This window comes from Rhopilema esculentum, chromosome 10, assembly GCF_057945365.1.
Source record: "Rhopilema esculentum isolate cy_ngs chromosome 10, ASM5794536v1, whole genome shotgun sequence".
In the NCBI taxonomy this organism is placed as follows: Eukaryota; Metazoa; Cnidaria; class Scyphozoa; order Rhizostomeae; family Rhizostomatidae; genus Rhopilema; species Rhopilema esculentum.
The window spans coordinates 1,054,202-1,070,566 of NC_142824.1; the positions used below are offsets into that span (position 1 = coordinate 1,054,202).

General features: G+C 35.3%; 1 protein-coding gene across 3 annotated transcripts in view; it reads left to right on the forward strand.

The window, feature by feature from the left end:
- LOC135693436 (uncharacterized) overlaps positions 1-16,021 on the forward strand; it is a 23,445-nt gene extending 7,424 nt beyond the window's left edge. Inside the window, exons 7-14 of one of the 3 annotated variants that reach the window (XM_089110437.1) lie at positions 497-603; positions 1,238-1,621; positions 2,499-2,583; positions 2,797-2,845; positions 3,449-3,549; positions 4,382-4,468; positions 7,997-8,066; positions 12,483-16,021. In XM_089110437.1, coding sequence (XP_088966563.1) covers positions 497-603; positions 1,238-1,621; positions 2,499-2,583; positions 2,797-2,845; positions 3,449-3,549; positions 4,382-4,468; positions 7,997-8,038 — 855 coding nt within the window. In that variant the 3' untranslated portion in view covers positions 8,039-8,066; positions 12,483-16,021. Of the gene's footprint in view, positions 1-496; positions 604-1,237; positions 1,622-2,498; positions 2,584-2,796; positions 2,846-3,448; positions 3,550-4,381; positions 4,469-7,996; positions 10,658-12,482 lie in introns of those variants that run through there. The other 2 variants (XM_065211931.2, XR_010516995.2) reach the window with 2 other exon arrangements.
- Positions 16,022-16,365: the final 344 nt, after the last annotated feature.

The following is a 16,365-nucleotide window of genomic DNA, read 5'->3' on the forward strand; positions in this document are numbered from 1 at the left end:
TGAAAGATGTTTCGTTTTCGATGTTCAAGTTTTGCATGAACTCAGCGAACGTAAAAGAATCCTTGATGCAATGTTTTGAATATTTTCGATCCACAACTGGGTATATATTTTCCATCGTGTTCTTTCGGAACCTTATTCTGACGTTTTTTGCTCTGAGGAGTGTCAGACGAAAAAGCTTTCAGTATGTCGTAAAATGCTTGCTTTTTTCAAAGCCATTTTTAAATTAGATACCTTAAACCCTACACCAAATTTACTATTTTCTTGCTTTCTTTGCGAATCCCCTTATCATGTTCTGGTTACTCTTTTTCGAATATGTTTATTCATTTGCCTAAACTGCTTATTGACTGCAGAATTTTTGCTCCCATTATTTTTCCAGTTCTTTATACCTCACTCCTGCCAGTTTCTCAACATACGTACAATATTTACTTTTTTGCCGTAGTTTTCCTTTTGCCTTTCTGAGAGCTAGCCTTTACTTATGGCCTTTTGCTATTTCCAGATGCAGAATATGTTCCTGAATGAATGCAATCCAAGCAAATACTTCTTTGGCTCTTCATTATCACTAACGATGTCTACAAAACGAAAAAAGGCAGCCTTCACAAAAATGTAAACACGATCAGTAGTTTTCCTTCCTTAATTACTTGACAATTGTTTAGCAAAGGACGATCAATTATGTCACAAATTGTACGACTTGTATATCTCGAATTCGAAAAGGTCCATCCATTAATGCGTATGTTATAAAAGTTAAAATGACCTGAAATCACCTGAAATCTGATTCCCTAGCACATAGCAATTTGATTCCCTATTTTAAAGGAATCAAACATCGCAAACTCGTTGGGCCTGAATAATCTTCATGTCACATCAGTTTACTTTATGAGAAAATTTGTGACTCTACTCCTTTTTGTTGATCATCAACTGTATTTTCTCTTTTATTTCGATATTCATGGTTTCGTGTAGCAGAGCCAAGCACGACTATAATGTAACCCGAGAGCCTATGAGGCACTGCTTCGTAACCAACGGCTAAAGCTTGTTGTCCAAGATAGAGACATTCCGGGTAGATTCCATTTACAGACCTTTATCTACCGCCACACCCTATACAACATTGTATTGTCTGTTTGTAATATAGCTTACATATTGAAATGGAACTGGTGGAACTCAAATCTTAACATCGTTTGTCCAGGTTTTACAACAACCCCAGCCTATTCCATCGAACTTTGTCTCGTTCCTTTGATTTTCTTAGGAGGTTCAAATCCGCAATTGAGCAATCAGAGGAAGATAGAGATGTTTCCCAAAAGTTTCAAGGTAAAAAGCGTGAGACGAATACTGTTGAAAAAATGGCCAAACTGTGTGGACGTTTTTTATACGACACTCACTCTAAGGATAGTAATGCTAAATCGTGCGCATCAAAGACCGAACTTGATTGGCAATCATTTGCTACTGTCAACAAAAGTAAGCGACATTTGGAAGTGGATAACTCAGTGCCTTTGCAAGACTCCAAACGAAAAAGGATGACCAAAAGCATTAAACCTCAATCAAAGGGGATGAGTGAATTTGAAGTTGTAGAAAAATCTAAAGAAATGATATTAATTGACAATTATGATGAAGTATCCTTTGAAAATATAAGGCAAGTTTATTTTTCTAAATTTATGCTGCATTTTGATAACTATTCCCCCATAGTATGACAAAATTTTAATTAACTTTAATTCGAGCTTTAAGAAAGATTTTTCTAGCAGTTGTCATGAAACAATGTTTTAGTTCTAGACAATGGTAGTAACGACATATTTAAGGCAAGCTATCCTCATTACCCTTGAAAATACCCAAGAGATAATACACAGAACTGTATAACATCATATGTCTTCATCTGTGTTAACCTGAATTTTCTAATTCTTTCTCGTTGATTGTAAAAGTAATGCAACGGGCAGGATTGTTTTCAAATTGATAGCAGAAAAATGAATTCTTTGTTGTTGATAATTTATATAAAACTACTTTCACTTCACATTTCCATTTATGCGGCCTTTTGCGGTTTTATTCTCTTGGCATTTTTGTTGAACTTTCAACCCTCCACAATCTCTCTTACGGTTCTAATATGAATTCATTAGAGTTATTTCTCGGCAGTTCCTCTTTGGTCTATTTGTTTTAATCTGGTCATAAAAATTTCTGAAACTTTTAGTCTTTGTCTATTGCTTTGTCATCCTTAAAAAGGAAGGTTAGTCGTCGAAATCTATCATTTTGTACGGAAACTGTCTTCATTTTGTTTATCAAGACTGGATCACTGGAATTGCCTGACGAATTCGAAAAAAGTGCAAACGAGCAGAGGCCTTCAAGGTTGTATATAATATAATTTTTCAAATTTTCAGGCAATTCCCAAACAAAAGACTGCCTTTACTAAAACACCATCAAATACATCATTAATGCTGTCATTATTCTGTCTTGACAAACCTATGAAACAGAGCCTCAAGTTATCACTCTGTTTTGTTGTTTTAAAAATAATTATTTTGTAGTTCTGTGACGGATATTACTACTACCCAGATTCGGTCTGTTGTGAGGTCTATGGAGCCAGATATCAGAAGTATTTTTGAAGGCACGGTAATGCTTGTGAAATTTATTAATCTGTTGTTCTAGAGTCGCTCTATTTCTATACGAATAATTCAGCTGTATGAAAGATTATTGACCTTCACTTCCCGATAAAATTAGGCTAAAATTGCCAAATACTGGGCTATTCACGACATTCTAATTTATTGTGGTGCTGTCTTGCATCTCTAGATTTTCTTGTGAAAACGTTTGAAACATTTCTTGCAGACGTATTCAGCGAGACATCAAGAATACAAAAGAGGAGGAGCAAGTCGAGGTATTTTAATCAAACCGCCTTTTCAGCTTAAATTTACTCATACTCCAACATGCCATGACCAATATAATTCTTATTTTTTCTCTGACTCTAACACGTTATACCAAGTACCCAAATGAAATGAACGAAGAATGCACGAAGAATATTCAACATTCGATATCTCAAACTAGTAGAGGAAAGCAAAGTTTGTGCAGAATATCAAACATCGGCCTAAACAGGATAATTTTTAAGGGTTTTCTTTCGAATTTGGAAAAATTTTCAGGGACCTGTGTTTTCGGACTGTCGCTGTATTAACTGATGAAGAAAGATTGACGAAATTTAGAAATCAGCCAATGAAAAGCACATCGACCTAATCTAGCGATGATTTTCGCCCCACAAGCTGCTTTGAAAAGGGCGCCCTGCTGGCAATGATGCCAACAGGATGAACATCATTTTACTGTGTTGAGTTTATGAGGATGCAAAGCCAAGGAAACATGTCTCTTTCTTTTTTATATATATTTATATATGTTATAAGCACTCCACCCGTATAAAGGCTCCATATGAAGATTATTTTTATTATGAAGAATTATGTGCGTGCACTATTGATAGCATTCTCTTCATTTGTAGCCAGACTTGTTTCAAATTCAAATTATCACCATTTTACTGAAGAGCAACAGGAATGCATCACGGACACATTAAGACAGATCTTTTGCTATAAACATACAAAGGTAATTCTACAGCTTTCAGAAATAAAGCTACATCTAGTGAAATTAAAGTATCAACAGATCACTTCAAGTTGAACATGTGTTCATTATTCCAGTATGTGACAAACGATATCAAATGGTTTAAAAACAAATCGTATTGCCTATTTTTATGTCTTTCTGCCATCGATCTTAAAAAACATGCAGGATGATTCAAGAAAGGGTGCTGCCAAATCAGTGTTTTATGAGAAAAGTTGAAACTTAATCATTTATTTTAATTTTTTGCATTTATATTTGCTATTACAAGTGATGTCCTTTCCCTCATGAAACTGTGTGATTCTATGAATTTTTCAACAAAGTTATTGAATTTGCTCATAGTTGAATGCAATAGATCTTTGTGTTTCATACTTGAAACTAGAAGCTAGGAGTTTAATGTCTTTAAGTACAAGGATTTTCGAATTATATGATATATCTTTGAAAGACTGGATTTGGCAGTTACTAGGCAAAAAATCTCTCATTAGCCTTAGCTGCATTCGCAAGAAACTAATTGTGGCATATTTCGGTCTTTTTTTGCCCTAAGAAAAAGAGCCTTTGCAAGATATTTTAAAATTTTGAGCCTTAATATGTAATAAATTTTTAGTCTGATGTCTTCTGTCTATTATCAGAGCTACCAGATACGTTTGTTGCCTGGTTAAAAACTTGAGTGTGCTTACTGGCCATGACAAGTCTAAAGAGAACAAGATTTTATGACTGTCTTTGACATAAAAGGAATATATGCATTGTAAGACTTCCTTACATCCTAGCTTACCTAATCCTATCACACAGTTCAATGGGTTTATATCTCTCGTTCTCGTTTCAGTATTTCGATTACATATTAAAAGTACTCGTTCCTGAAACCATGGTGATGGTAATTGGGGCTGTGAAGAATAATTGTAAACGTTCAGAGGTACTTGCTTTTTATGCTGTTCTACTTTCTTTTTGCGTCACAAAGGTTTTGTAATGATATATGTATTGTAGTCTACTATATGTACGGTCTATTTTGCACATGAAAATAACGCAATGAATACATCAGCTGCTGCAAAAACTGCAATTGCCTCTGCTTAGCTAACAATGAGTCAGGCTTTGATTGAACAAGGACTAATAAGCTCTATCACTGCCCAATGAGCTCTATTAAGTGTTTAGATTGTAAAGATAGCTTTTTATAGTTGTTACACCACATAGTCGTAGAAAATCGTTAGCCATATAAAGAATGTAAATCTGCTGCAAATTTGCTAAGATGGGAAATTGATACACCAGAATTTTTCAAATAGTTTTTCTTGTATCTATTCAGTTTAAAAACTTATAGTAAATAATTTCCTAAAGTACTAAGTACGAACTACTAAACTACATTACAAGGACGGTACTCAGGAGGAGCAATTTATCACGACTGGCCAATGGTATTGGACGTGTTTGTTAATATAGCTAATAACATAGTTGTAACAATACATAGGCATATAATACACTATAATGCTACATAAACAGTACAATATTACATATGCATGTTAATACCTAAGCCAATAGGTTGATGATCTTTTGGCTTTTCATAACCCAAAGCTAAAGGAAGAATTGATTGATTTTGCACACGGATATTTTATCAAGTTCTTTCAGATTATGTTGTGTAAATCAAAAGACTTCTTAATTAAGATTTGTGTTACATTGTATCTAGATAATGTGCAGTAAGCCTTTAAAGGGACTGGTTGCCTGATATTGACTTGCAAGCCATAAGATTGATTTTTTCAAGGCATTTCCATGTACTTTATTGACGTAATCTAGGATAGGAAAAATTGTACTGTAAAATAAAGATAAAAGCAGTTTTGAGGTAAAACCACTTCATTCGTTGCATTTTCAAAAGTAGGATTTTTGAGCTTTTTGCTTAATTATATCAATATGAGCACTGTAGACATTAGCTCTCTATATGCTAGGCTTGCGGCGCAAGCGTAAAAAGCTCTAGACAAATTCTAAAACTCTTGCAACATCTCTACCAGTAATAAATACGTTGTAGTGTTAATGTTATAGGCAATGTTTAATATATTCCGCAATAAACGCCATCTTTTTCTGGTTATGAGCGGCATGCGGGGAGCTCCAGCGTAAACACGTCCATTGGTTATTTTTCCAAGTAAACTGACTGCTAAAAAACTGTGACATTTGATAAATCTGAAATACTGAAGCCCCTCCACATCACTCTTTTTACCGGTCTATATTCGCCATCGACAGTAAAAAGAAACATGCGATGCTCCAGTGCAGCTCAAGTGCAGCTTCTGAGAGAAGTTCGAATTTTCCGGACTTGAGCTTGCAGTCGGCCTGAGCGCAAACATTCCCAAATATTTCACAATCCACGACATTTTCTGCCTGCGAATATTCTTTGCGTTATATGTCATTTCAAATCTAATTGTTTTGCTCTTTTTACTATTGGGACTATGAAAGTGAGAGGAATTGTCGAAACTGTCTGTTTATCATGATCTGCATTCAGTAATTTGAGTCAAAAGGCTTGCCAGTATAGTCAGAATGTACGGACCAAAGCATTCGGTAGACCTGAACCCAACCTTGCCAAATACTTGATGATTTGCAGGGACCAACTTTCTTAAACTATTACACTTGAAAGCATCATAAATTCTAAAAAGTGTCGCATCTCAGTATTCTCATCTTTGTCAACTATGAAGGTAAAAAATGAGCAGAAACTTGTGCTCCTTTCCGCTCAGGCCCGGCGCACACTTGAGCTATCAGCTGAGCTGAGTTTCACTCGTGATTGTTGGCGTAAGCTGTTTCCTCAAGTGTGCGGTGTCCGGTTCTTGGATTTTCGTCACGCGTGTCATCGGCGCAAGTAATTTAACATGTTAGATAATTTTGTGCACGAGTGGAAATTTCCTCACAGTGTGCGCGCATTTTCAGCTATCAGCTCAGCAATCGATGCGAATTCGCATGCAATTTATGATATGTTACCGCCAGGGGCGAAGCCAAAAAAATTTTCGGAGGGGTTCAGAAATTATTTTTGCCGAGAATAAGGGCGTGTCTCACTCTCTATCGATGTAGTCATACGATAAATAATCTTTTATGCTGCTTTTATGCATTTCTATTTCAAAACTCATACTTTAGTCCTATACTTTCAAAGTTCAACTGTTACAGAAACGTTAATATTTTGCAATAATCGCAGAAAGGTTACAATAATACTACAGGGTAAGAGAAAATGTCTTTATTTGCCAAGCAAAATCCTTAATGTACTGATGGGCAAAATGCTGGGGAGGTGGGATACAGCATAGCCTTTTTGGCGAAGCCCCTGGTTACCGCATGCCTAAATTTACCATTAATTAAGAAGTACCAAATAAATATACCATTGATTTCGAAGTACCATCAAGGTATTTGTACTCATTGCATTCTTTGATCTTTTATCACCGAATTTCCAAGCATACCTTAGCCCTTCTCTTATATTTTTTGACAATCATTATCTTAACCATTCAATAAAACCAAGTCATCAGCATATAGAAGGGAACAGATATTTCTGTCACCTAATCTAATAATCTAACACCGGTAGAATGATCATTCATCTTTGAGTCAACATCAAAAAGGAACAAAGTGAACAGCAATGGACGCGACATACAACCTTGCAAAACACCGCGATGTCATAAAAGGCTTAATTTTTGCATACAGGGACTTAATCACATCTAACACTACAATTAATTTCACAAGAGAAAAAATTATCTATGAGACTTTTTAAGTCAACTGAAGCAAAGGCCTTCTTAGAATCCTCAAAGCATAAATAAAGTATCCTTACTGAAAATGTATTCTCAATTATGGCATGAAGTGTAAAAACACGATTTTCAATATGATTTCTATAGGCAATTCAATTCTCCAGTATCTGATTCTACTGTGTTAAACTCTCCCGCTTTCTGATTCAGGCGGTTTTCAAAAATTGCTAAGAAATGCTTTCCAATAAAGCCAAGCATTGTAATCCCTTTATAGTTTTCATGGTCAGATCATTTAATTTTTGAAGGATTTATCCTCTATTCTTTTCTCCAAAGGCAACTAATTTATCTTTTTAAAATTTCTCTTAATTAAATTTCAAGTAAAGTTATCGGATTTTATAAAGACGCCTTCTTCTCTAAACGCCTCCCTATACTAAATGCTGAATTGAATTCCTAAAAAAAATAGCAAAATAGCTGCTGGGGACTTTTATCAAAGGGAGTACGTAAATTGTAGAATGTCGGAATATTGGATGCTAGCTACATGAACTTGTGGATTTGCAAATGATAAATACTAGTGTCATTGACTATCACTGAGTGAAATGCGGAATTATGTCTATGCTGAATATTTACCGGTCAGGATATTGAAATGTTGGATGTTAGGCTAGGGAATCATTGTTTGTTATATTTACGTTACCATTTTTTAATCTGTAAGAATTTGGAATTTATGCCAGTTAATGATGTTTGTTTCATTTTAGCTTCAAAAAGACAATGGAGAGATGGGAGGTACATCGCCCTAGTTGCCATCTTTCAAGAAAACCTTTCGAAGTTTGTGGTATTTAGTGTTTTATGTAATGGCAAAATGGTAGCCACAACCTTTCCAATTTAATACTTAAAGTTTTTTCTAAATAGCGTAGACAGTAAGTTGTAAAATTTAAATCTACCGAAGTTGAAAATGAATATTTTTTGCTTGTCTATATTAGGTTTCGGAACAATTTTTGGTGTTCTTGAACATCTTCTTTATATGTTTGTTTGTTCTAAAATTTCATGGTGGAGAGTGGAAGTCTTGACTATTATCGAATTTTTGGCTATGTTTTTTGTACATAATTTATAATCTATTACTTGAAAATCTACGGTACACAAACCAACTCTACAGGGAGTTTTATAACAACCAAAACCGGTCTGGCTCTTGAAAAATCAAGTTCTTCTCTGTGGAGATTTCCTGAACCTGGTGATTGAATTAAGAATAAAGTCAAGAGGAAAAGTGTCAGAAATATGAAGGAAATATGACGGGCTATTATTTCTCTCAAGGTTACGGTAAACGTTTTTGACACAATATTTGGTTTTCTTTTCCTAAAACCAAACTATTAACGGAATCAGATAAAACTATCAGCATTCGATGCACAAGAATGTTGCGATTCCAACCATATCAAAATAATTGGCAAATATTGCAAAATGATACTTTCCAGGCAAATGTAATGCTTAAATGAGTGTACCACTTTCAAAAGCTATTTTTTTACCCTTCCGTTTAGGGTATTAAAATCTGACTTGTATCAGCAGAAAGCACAGATCCTAAGCTACCACAGTATGTCTCAAGTTCCTCCTCCCCTTGAAATTATGCCCTGTCAAAAATTGGAAAACAACAATTTTTCTTTCCTCTCATTGCTGTATTTGGCTATAAAAGATGGACTAGAGCAAATGCAAAAATTTTAGACACAATTTGCTTACCCTACACTTTCCTGGCCGTGTGCAAATTTTTGAGCCATTCGATTGGTTCCTTGGTCGTCAGGGCTGTTAGACCCAGATTTTGAGAGAGTTGTGCAAAATCGAATATCAGCATGAAACTTCGTCCACAAGGGTAGTTTTGGGCGCTGAACAAGATAAGATGCACACCCCCAGCTGAGATATGCCCTCAAGTGCTATTTTTAGAACGTTGTATTGGGCCCCGGCCCGGAAAACAATTTATTCTAATAACATCGCTGGTACTTGTGATACAAACATGAAAATTGGAAGAAATTGGCAGTTTGATATGCTCAGAAAGACAGGATGCAGACCCCAGCTGAGAAATGCCCCCAAGTGCTATTTTCAGACCATCACTAGGTCCCAGGTCTCTAAAGCGTTTATTTTAAATACGTTGCTGCAAGTTGTGATGCCAGCATAAAAACTGGTAGAGATGAGCAGATTGCAAAATGCAGTTAATGGGTGAAATGTTGGATCGTTTGACCACCTCAGCCAACATTGTTGGCTTATTAAGAAACATATGCTTTCATCCAAAAACCCTTATTTTGAGACACTTCTAGGGGGCCCCTTCAGGGGCCCAAATGTTTAGGGGCACTGAGTTTTGTGCTTAAAAGTGCACACTGTGCGTTACGCCACTGCACAATATGTGATATATTCAATAAAAACTAGCCTGGCAAAAGGTTTTGTCCAAACGTCTAAACTAAAGGATGATACAAATTTATCTCCAGTTCTACTCAGCTCAGCAACTGCAGACGCGTGCTTGCTGTTTTAGGAATTAGTGCCCAAGGTGGGGGAATCATCTAAACAGCAAAGTATCTGCCACAATACACAGGGGTTTGAGGCAGGAACGTAAATTGGCAGATATTTGGAGGGGTGTAGGACTCAAAATTTCCGACTGATAAACGTCAATTCTAATTTTGTATGAGGGCCTTAACTTTCATAGTTTTTTACCAATTAAACCTTATAAATTGTCTCGTAAATAATTATTCAGCTGTATGATAAGGTTTCTAGATTTTGTAAATTTGGAAGATCGAGCATAAAGACCGTTAGTTTAATTAATGCATCAAAACATACGTAGTCCAAATATCAGGTGTTAATTTTTCTCCTTCTACGACTTGCCCATTGCTCCACTCGATCTCGAACGGAAGTTCTTGACAATTTTCAAGCGACTAAATGTTCTTTCATTCTTTACAACTTTACTGTTAAACCAAGCACGTAAATACTGGGGGGTCTGGGGTGCTACAGTTTACAAGGTCATTTGTGTCAAAACTTCAGTTTTCACGAATGATTCAAATTTTTTCCGATTAACCTAGCTCTCTACCAACAGCTTCAACTTTTCCGGGTGTGCTCAAATCTTCCGACTGGGTAAAATATTAGGGGGTGTCCTTACAATGGTAAATTACCAGTCTGTGAGTGTATCGATTGGCCAGGACCCTCGACAGATAACACGAAAAAGATACTCGTTGTGTGATGCACTCTCTATCACCAAAACAATAAAACAGAATTAAAATGTGATCAACACACTGATAAAATAACTGAAACTAATTAACAAACAATACGAGGATTACACGACATGTTGACAAACTCATTTAATAGAAAAGTCAAACCGTTACACCATCTCCCCTCTATAAAAGAAAATACGCGAAGATTAAAATCTCTTGATATCCAAGAAAGAATAACAATTAAAGGACCAAAAGTCATCAAGACCTTGATGCATGAATTGGCATGCTAAGGTGGTGCATACATAATCACTCGGAGTTCCCAATTTTTCCAAATTCTTCTTGGAAATCAAAGTCAAATCCCACTGAAGGCCCATGCCTGCCTTCTGCTGCAACCCTACATGGCGGCCACATGCAAAACTGTTTTGGCAAAAAGGAACGTCACTTAGATTTGAAGAATCACACGATGTTGTGTGTACTCCATATTAGAGGAATGATCTGTTAGTTTGTTGCAACATTGCTATTAGTATTTTAGATGTTTAAAAGGAAAAATAGAATGGAAAATATATCAGTTCAAAATTCCAAATCAGACATCCTCATCTTCGCACAATAAAACAGGGACCCCAAACAACATCAAACAACATCATAGATATGTCACCAAATTAGCATACTTAGGCTCTTCTCACGACGTTGCATTTTTTTATATTCCATTAAAAATTTTACAATACATATTAAATACTACTTTCCCTACAATTCCTTAACAATACTACAAGAACTATACCATGAGGAGCAGAAGACTATGACTACCCCATGGTGCTTGAAAGAAAAGTCAAAACTACACACAATTTTACAAATTACTACTATGAAAAAGGGAAAATTTACTCGGCATTGGATTTGGTGGTGGTTGCATGCATATGGTTAGATTTTGAAATGATATCAGTCAAATCGACCAGCTGAGCGGACGAGACGTAAGGTCAATTCGAGTTCAAGTCATTAGAAAGTTTTCATCACCGTATAAAAGTATGTGTGTCAAGGAATTGTTTGAAAGATTGGTGACTAGGACAAATGGCCGTAATAATTCTACAATTCCAGCAAGAAGATCTCTTCGCTGAACATGAAAAGAAGGGGAAAGCAACATAAAGTGCTCAGTATCCTCAATGCGGACTGAAGGTCTGAATGCGGACTGAAGTATCCATCTATTAGCGGACTGAAGGCCCAGACCAACCAGCCTAGGTCTTCAAAAGTTAGTACGCAAAAGATACTCCTTGTTTGATGCTTGCTTTGTTATCCAAGAGTAAAACTGCTATTATCAACACACTAATAATAAGGAACTAATCAACAAAAAAAGGAACGCTACACTATAATACTTTACAAGACAAGTGACTTTAACACACAACCACGAAATAACATAATTCATTAAATACAATAGCAGAACTGTCACCTCTGGGTGCTATAGCTTGTTAAAAAACCTAGAGTTTAAATCGCTTTGAAAAAAGCAAACATTTTACAACATATTGGCTAAAAGTTTTTTCGTCTGACAATCCTCAGAGTATAAAACGTCAGAATAAGGATCCGAAAGAACATTACGTAACATATAAGAACATAGTTTTATAAACATTACGTAATGCGCCTTTGAGGCGCGTGGATAAATAGCGCAATATAAATGCCTTTATTATTATCATAATATTATAAATTGTTTGCTTTTTTCAAAGTAATTTTCAAGTTCTATACCGCCAAAAACTGAAATCCTTATCTGCCACACGCATGAGAATCTCTTCAAATAACCAGATTGGGATTTTGCTCAACATAAAATTGGGGTACTGTACAAAATGTCCTCCAATAGAAGATGAAAGTTTCAACAGCGGGTCATTCTAGCAACGAACGTACCGCAAATAAGAGGAAGGCTGTCAGTAGAAAAACAAGCGCTAACAAGGGCAATACAGCACCTTGCAAGACGAGTTTGGGGCATAAAAACTTTTAGAATCACGGTGAATTACTTACCTTACACATTAGAAACTTCTTCTTCAAATGCTTCTTTCTTAGACTCTCAACTCGTTTGTCCTAGGAAGCTTCAACGAGTTATTGATCTGCACAAGAAGAGCTTATCGCCAATCAACAACTGCCTTGTGACAAATATATCACATGCTGCTGAGTCAGATGCGTATCAGCAGCCATTGTATGTAAGCTAAATAGACTAAAAGATATAAACACGCAGCTTTAGACGAGCAAACGACTAATGTTTGCTTTCCAATAACTTCAACTGACAAACTGTGAACAACTGCTAGCAGTGACAAAAGTAAAGATCGACGAGAAGCCAACAGAAGAATTGATGAACTTGAGTCTGAGATAATCTAACATGGATGTTATGGTATTATTTCTGCATATTTCATTTTTCTGCATAATCTAGAAAGGCAATTGCAACTTTCATAAACAATAAAACACTGACAGGAAGGCAGATCAGAAAAAAGACTAGAAAAATTGATTTTTTTCCCAGTGGTTTGATTAGATTACCTGTAATTAACAAAAAATATTGACAAGAGGACCAACCCAGGACTTTGAAGCCAGAGAACAAATATCTAAATAAACAAAGTATAAGATGTTAGTATTAGTTCTTATATTACTTTCAATAAAATTGCGTCGTTTACATTATATTTAATAACTCATCTGACCACTTATCTGAGAATACTGTCCAATCTTATGTAAATTGTTATTTTTTGCATTATTATTAGTATGTTTATGTAATTTGCAGTCATTGTATGTAATTAGTGTTTTTATTTGGATATTGTATGTAGAGGAATTTTAAAATTGAACTGAACTCAACTGAACTGAACTGAACAATGTTTTGCTGCTTCATTAAGCTTCATTATGTAAGCTATGGCAATGTTTTTGAACGTGTTATGTACAGTGCTTTTTTCAAAGTAATTTTCAAGTTCTATACCGCCAAAAACTGAAATCCTTATCTGCCACACGCATGAGAATCTCTTCAAATAACCAGATTGGGATTTTGCTCAACATAAAATTGGGGTACTGTACAAAATGTCCTCCAATAGAAGATGAAAGTTTCAACAGCGGGTCATTCTAGCAACGAACGTACCGCAAATAAGAGGAAGGCTGTCAGTAGAAAAACAAGCGCTAACAAGGGCAATACAGCACCTTGCAAGACGAGTTTGGGGCATAAAAACTTTTAGAATCACGGTGAATTACTTACCTTACACATTAGAAACTTCTTCTTCAAATGCTTCTTTCTTAGACTCTCAACTCGTTTGTCCTAGGAAGCTTCAACGAGTTATTGATCTGCACAAGAAGAGCTTATCGCCAATCAACAACTGCCTTGTGACAAATATATCACATGCTGCTGAGTCAGATGCGTATCAGCAGCCATTGTATGTAAGCTAAATAGACTAAAAGATATAAACACGCAGCTTTAGACGAGCAAACGACTAATGTTTGCTTTCCAATAACTTCAACTGACAAACTGTGAACAACTGCTAGCAGTGACAAAAGTAAAGATCGACGAGAAGCCAACAGAAGAATTGATGAACTTGAGTCTGAGATAATCTAACATGGATGTTATGGTATTATTTCTGCATATTTCATTTTTCTGCATAATCTAGAAAGGCAATTGCAACTTTCATAAACAATAAAACACTGACAGGAAGGCAGATCAGAAAAAAGACTAGAAAAATTGATTTTTTTCCCAGTGGTTTGATTAGATTAACTGTAATTAACAAAAAATATTGACAAGAGGACCAACCCAGGACTTTGAAGCCAGAGAACAAATATCTAAATAAACAAAGTATAAGATGTTAGTATTAGTTCTTATATTACTTTCAATAAAATTGCGTCGTTTACATTATATTTAATAACTCATCTGACCACTTATCTGAGAATACTGTCCAATCTTATGTAAATTGTTATTTTTTGCATTATTATTAGTATGTTTATGCAATTTGCAGTCATTGTATGTAATTAGTGTTTTTATTTGGATATTGTATGTAGAGGAATTTTAAAATTGAACTGAACTCAACTGAACTGAACTGAACAATGTTTTGCTGCTTCATTAAGCTTCATTATGTAAGCTATGGCAATGTTTTTGAACGTGTTATGTACAGTGCTTTTTTCAAAGTAATTTTCAAGTTCTATACCGCCAAAAACTGAAATCCTTATCTGCCACACGCATGAGAATCTCTTCAAATAACCAGATTGGGATTTTGCTCAACATAAAATTGGGGTACTGTACAAAATGTCCTCCAATAGAAGATGAAAGTTTCAACAGCGGGTCATTCTAGCAACGAACGTACCGCAAATAAGAGGAAGGCTGTCAGTAGAAAAACAAGCGCTAACAAGGGCAATACAGCACCTTGCAAGACGAGTTTGGGGCATAAAAACTTTTAGAATCACGGTGAATTACTTACCTTACACATTAGAAACTTCTTCTTCAAATGCTTCTTTCTTAGACTCTCAACTCGTTTGTCCTAGGAAGCTTCAACGAGTTATTGATCTGCACAAGAAGAGCTTATCGCCAATCAACAACTGCCTTGTGACAAATATATCACATGCTGCTGAGTCAGATGCGTATCAGCAGCCATTGTATGTAAGCTAAATAGACTAAAAGATATAAACACGCAGCTTTAGACGAGCAAACGACTAATGTTTGCTTTCCAATAACTTCAACTGACAAACTGTGAACAACTGCTAGCAGTGACAAAAGTAAAGATCGACGAGAAGCCAACAGAAGAATTGATGAACTTGAGTCTGAGATAATCTAACATGGATGTTATGGTATTATTTCTGCATATTTCATTTTTCTGCATAATCTAGAAAGGCAATTGCAACTTTCATAAACAATAAAACACTGACAGGAAGGCAGATCAGAAAAAAGACTAGAAAAATTGATTTTTTTCCCAGTGGTTTGATTAGATTAACTGTAATTAACAAAAAATATTGACAAGAGGACCAACCCAGGACTTTGAAGCCAGAGAACAAATATCTAAATAAACAAAGTATAAGATGTTAGTATTAGTTCTTATATTACTTTCAATAAAATTGCGTCGTTTACATTATATTTAATAACTCATCTGACCACTTATCTGAGAATACTGTCCAATCTTATGTAAATTGTTATTTTTTGCATTATTATTAGTATGTTTATGTAATTTGCAGTCATTGTATGTAATTAGTGTTTTTATTTGGATATTGTATGTAGAGGAATTTTAAAATTGAACTGAACTGAACTGAACTGAACAATGTTTTGCTGCTTCATTAAGCTTCATTATGTAAGCTATGGCAATGTTTTTGAACGTGTTATGTACAGTGCATGTCCCCAATAAATCAATATACTTCTTATATTTTTTTCCATCAAGTCAAGATAGTTTCCAAGATAGCTTGCTATACAAGGTTTAGGTTTTTTAACAGAAAATGTCCAGCAGAATGGTAGTATGACAGAGAATGGTAGAAGAAAGCACTAACCTAACAAACAGATCTGGCATAATCATTTGGTATCAAGAGTTCATTTGTCAAACAGAGTAATATATTGGGTGCAACATCTGTTTTTCTATCTGTTGTTTTAATAGTTTTAATTGACATCACTATCCTTCATAGAATGTGAATGACGTTAGTTGGACAGACTTACATAATGTAAAAAAGAGATTAGTGCACACAAGGTCTAAATTTAACAAAAAGGCAGATAATTGTGTAAATATACTTGTGCAACCAGTCAAGCAAAGCTTACCACAGATTCCATGCCTGATCTTTATAGAAATTACTGCCTTCCCAGTTTCATCTTAATTTTTTTAAACTGAACCTATATCGATATGATACCCAGGATTTGACAACATATTTGGCAAAGTACATTTTAACAACAAATTCCAAACAGATGTTGGCTGAAAATGATTAAAAACTGACATCAACTAGTGTGTAAAAAGCAGGTTGATAACAAGATATGAAAG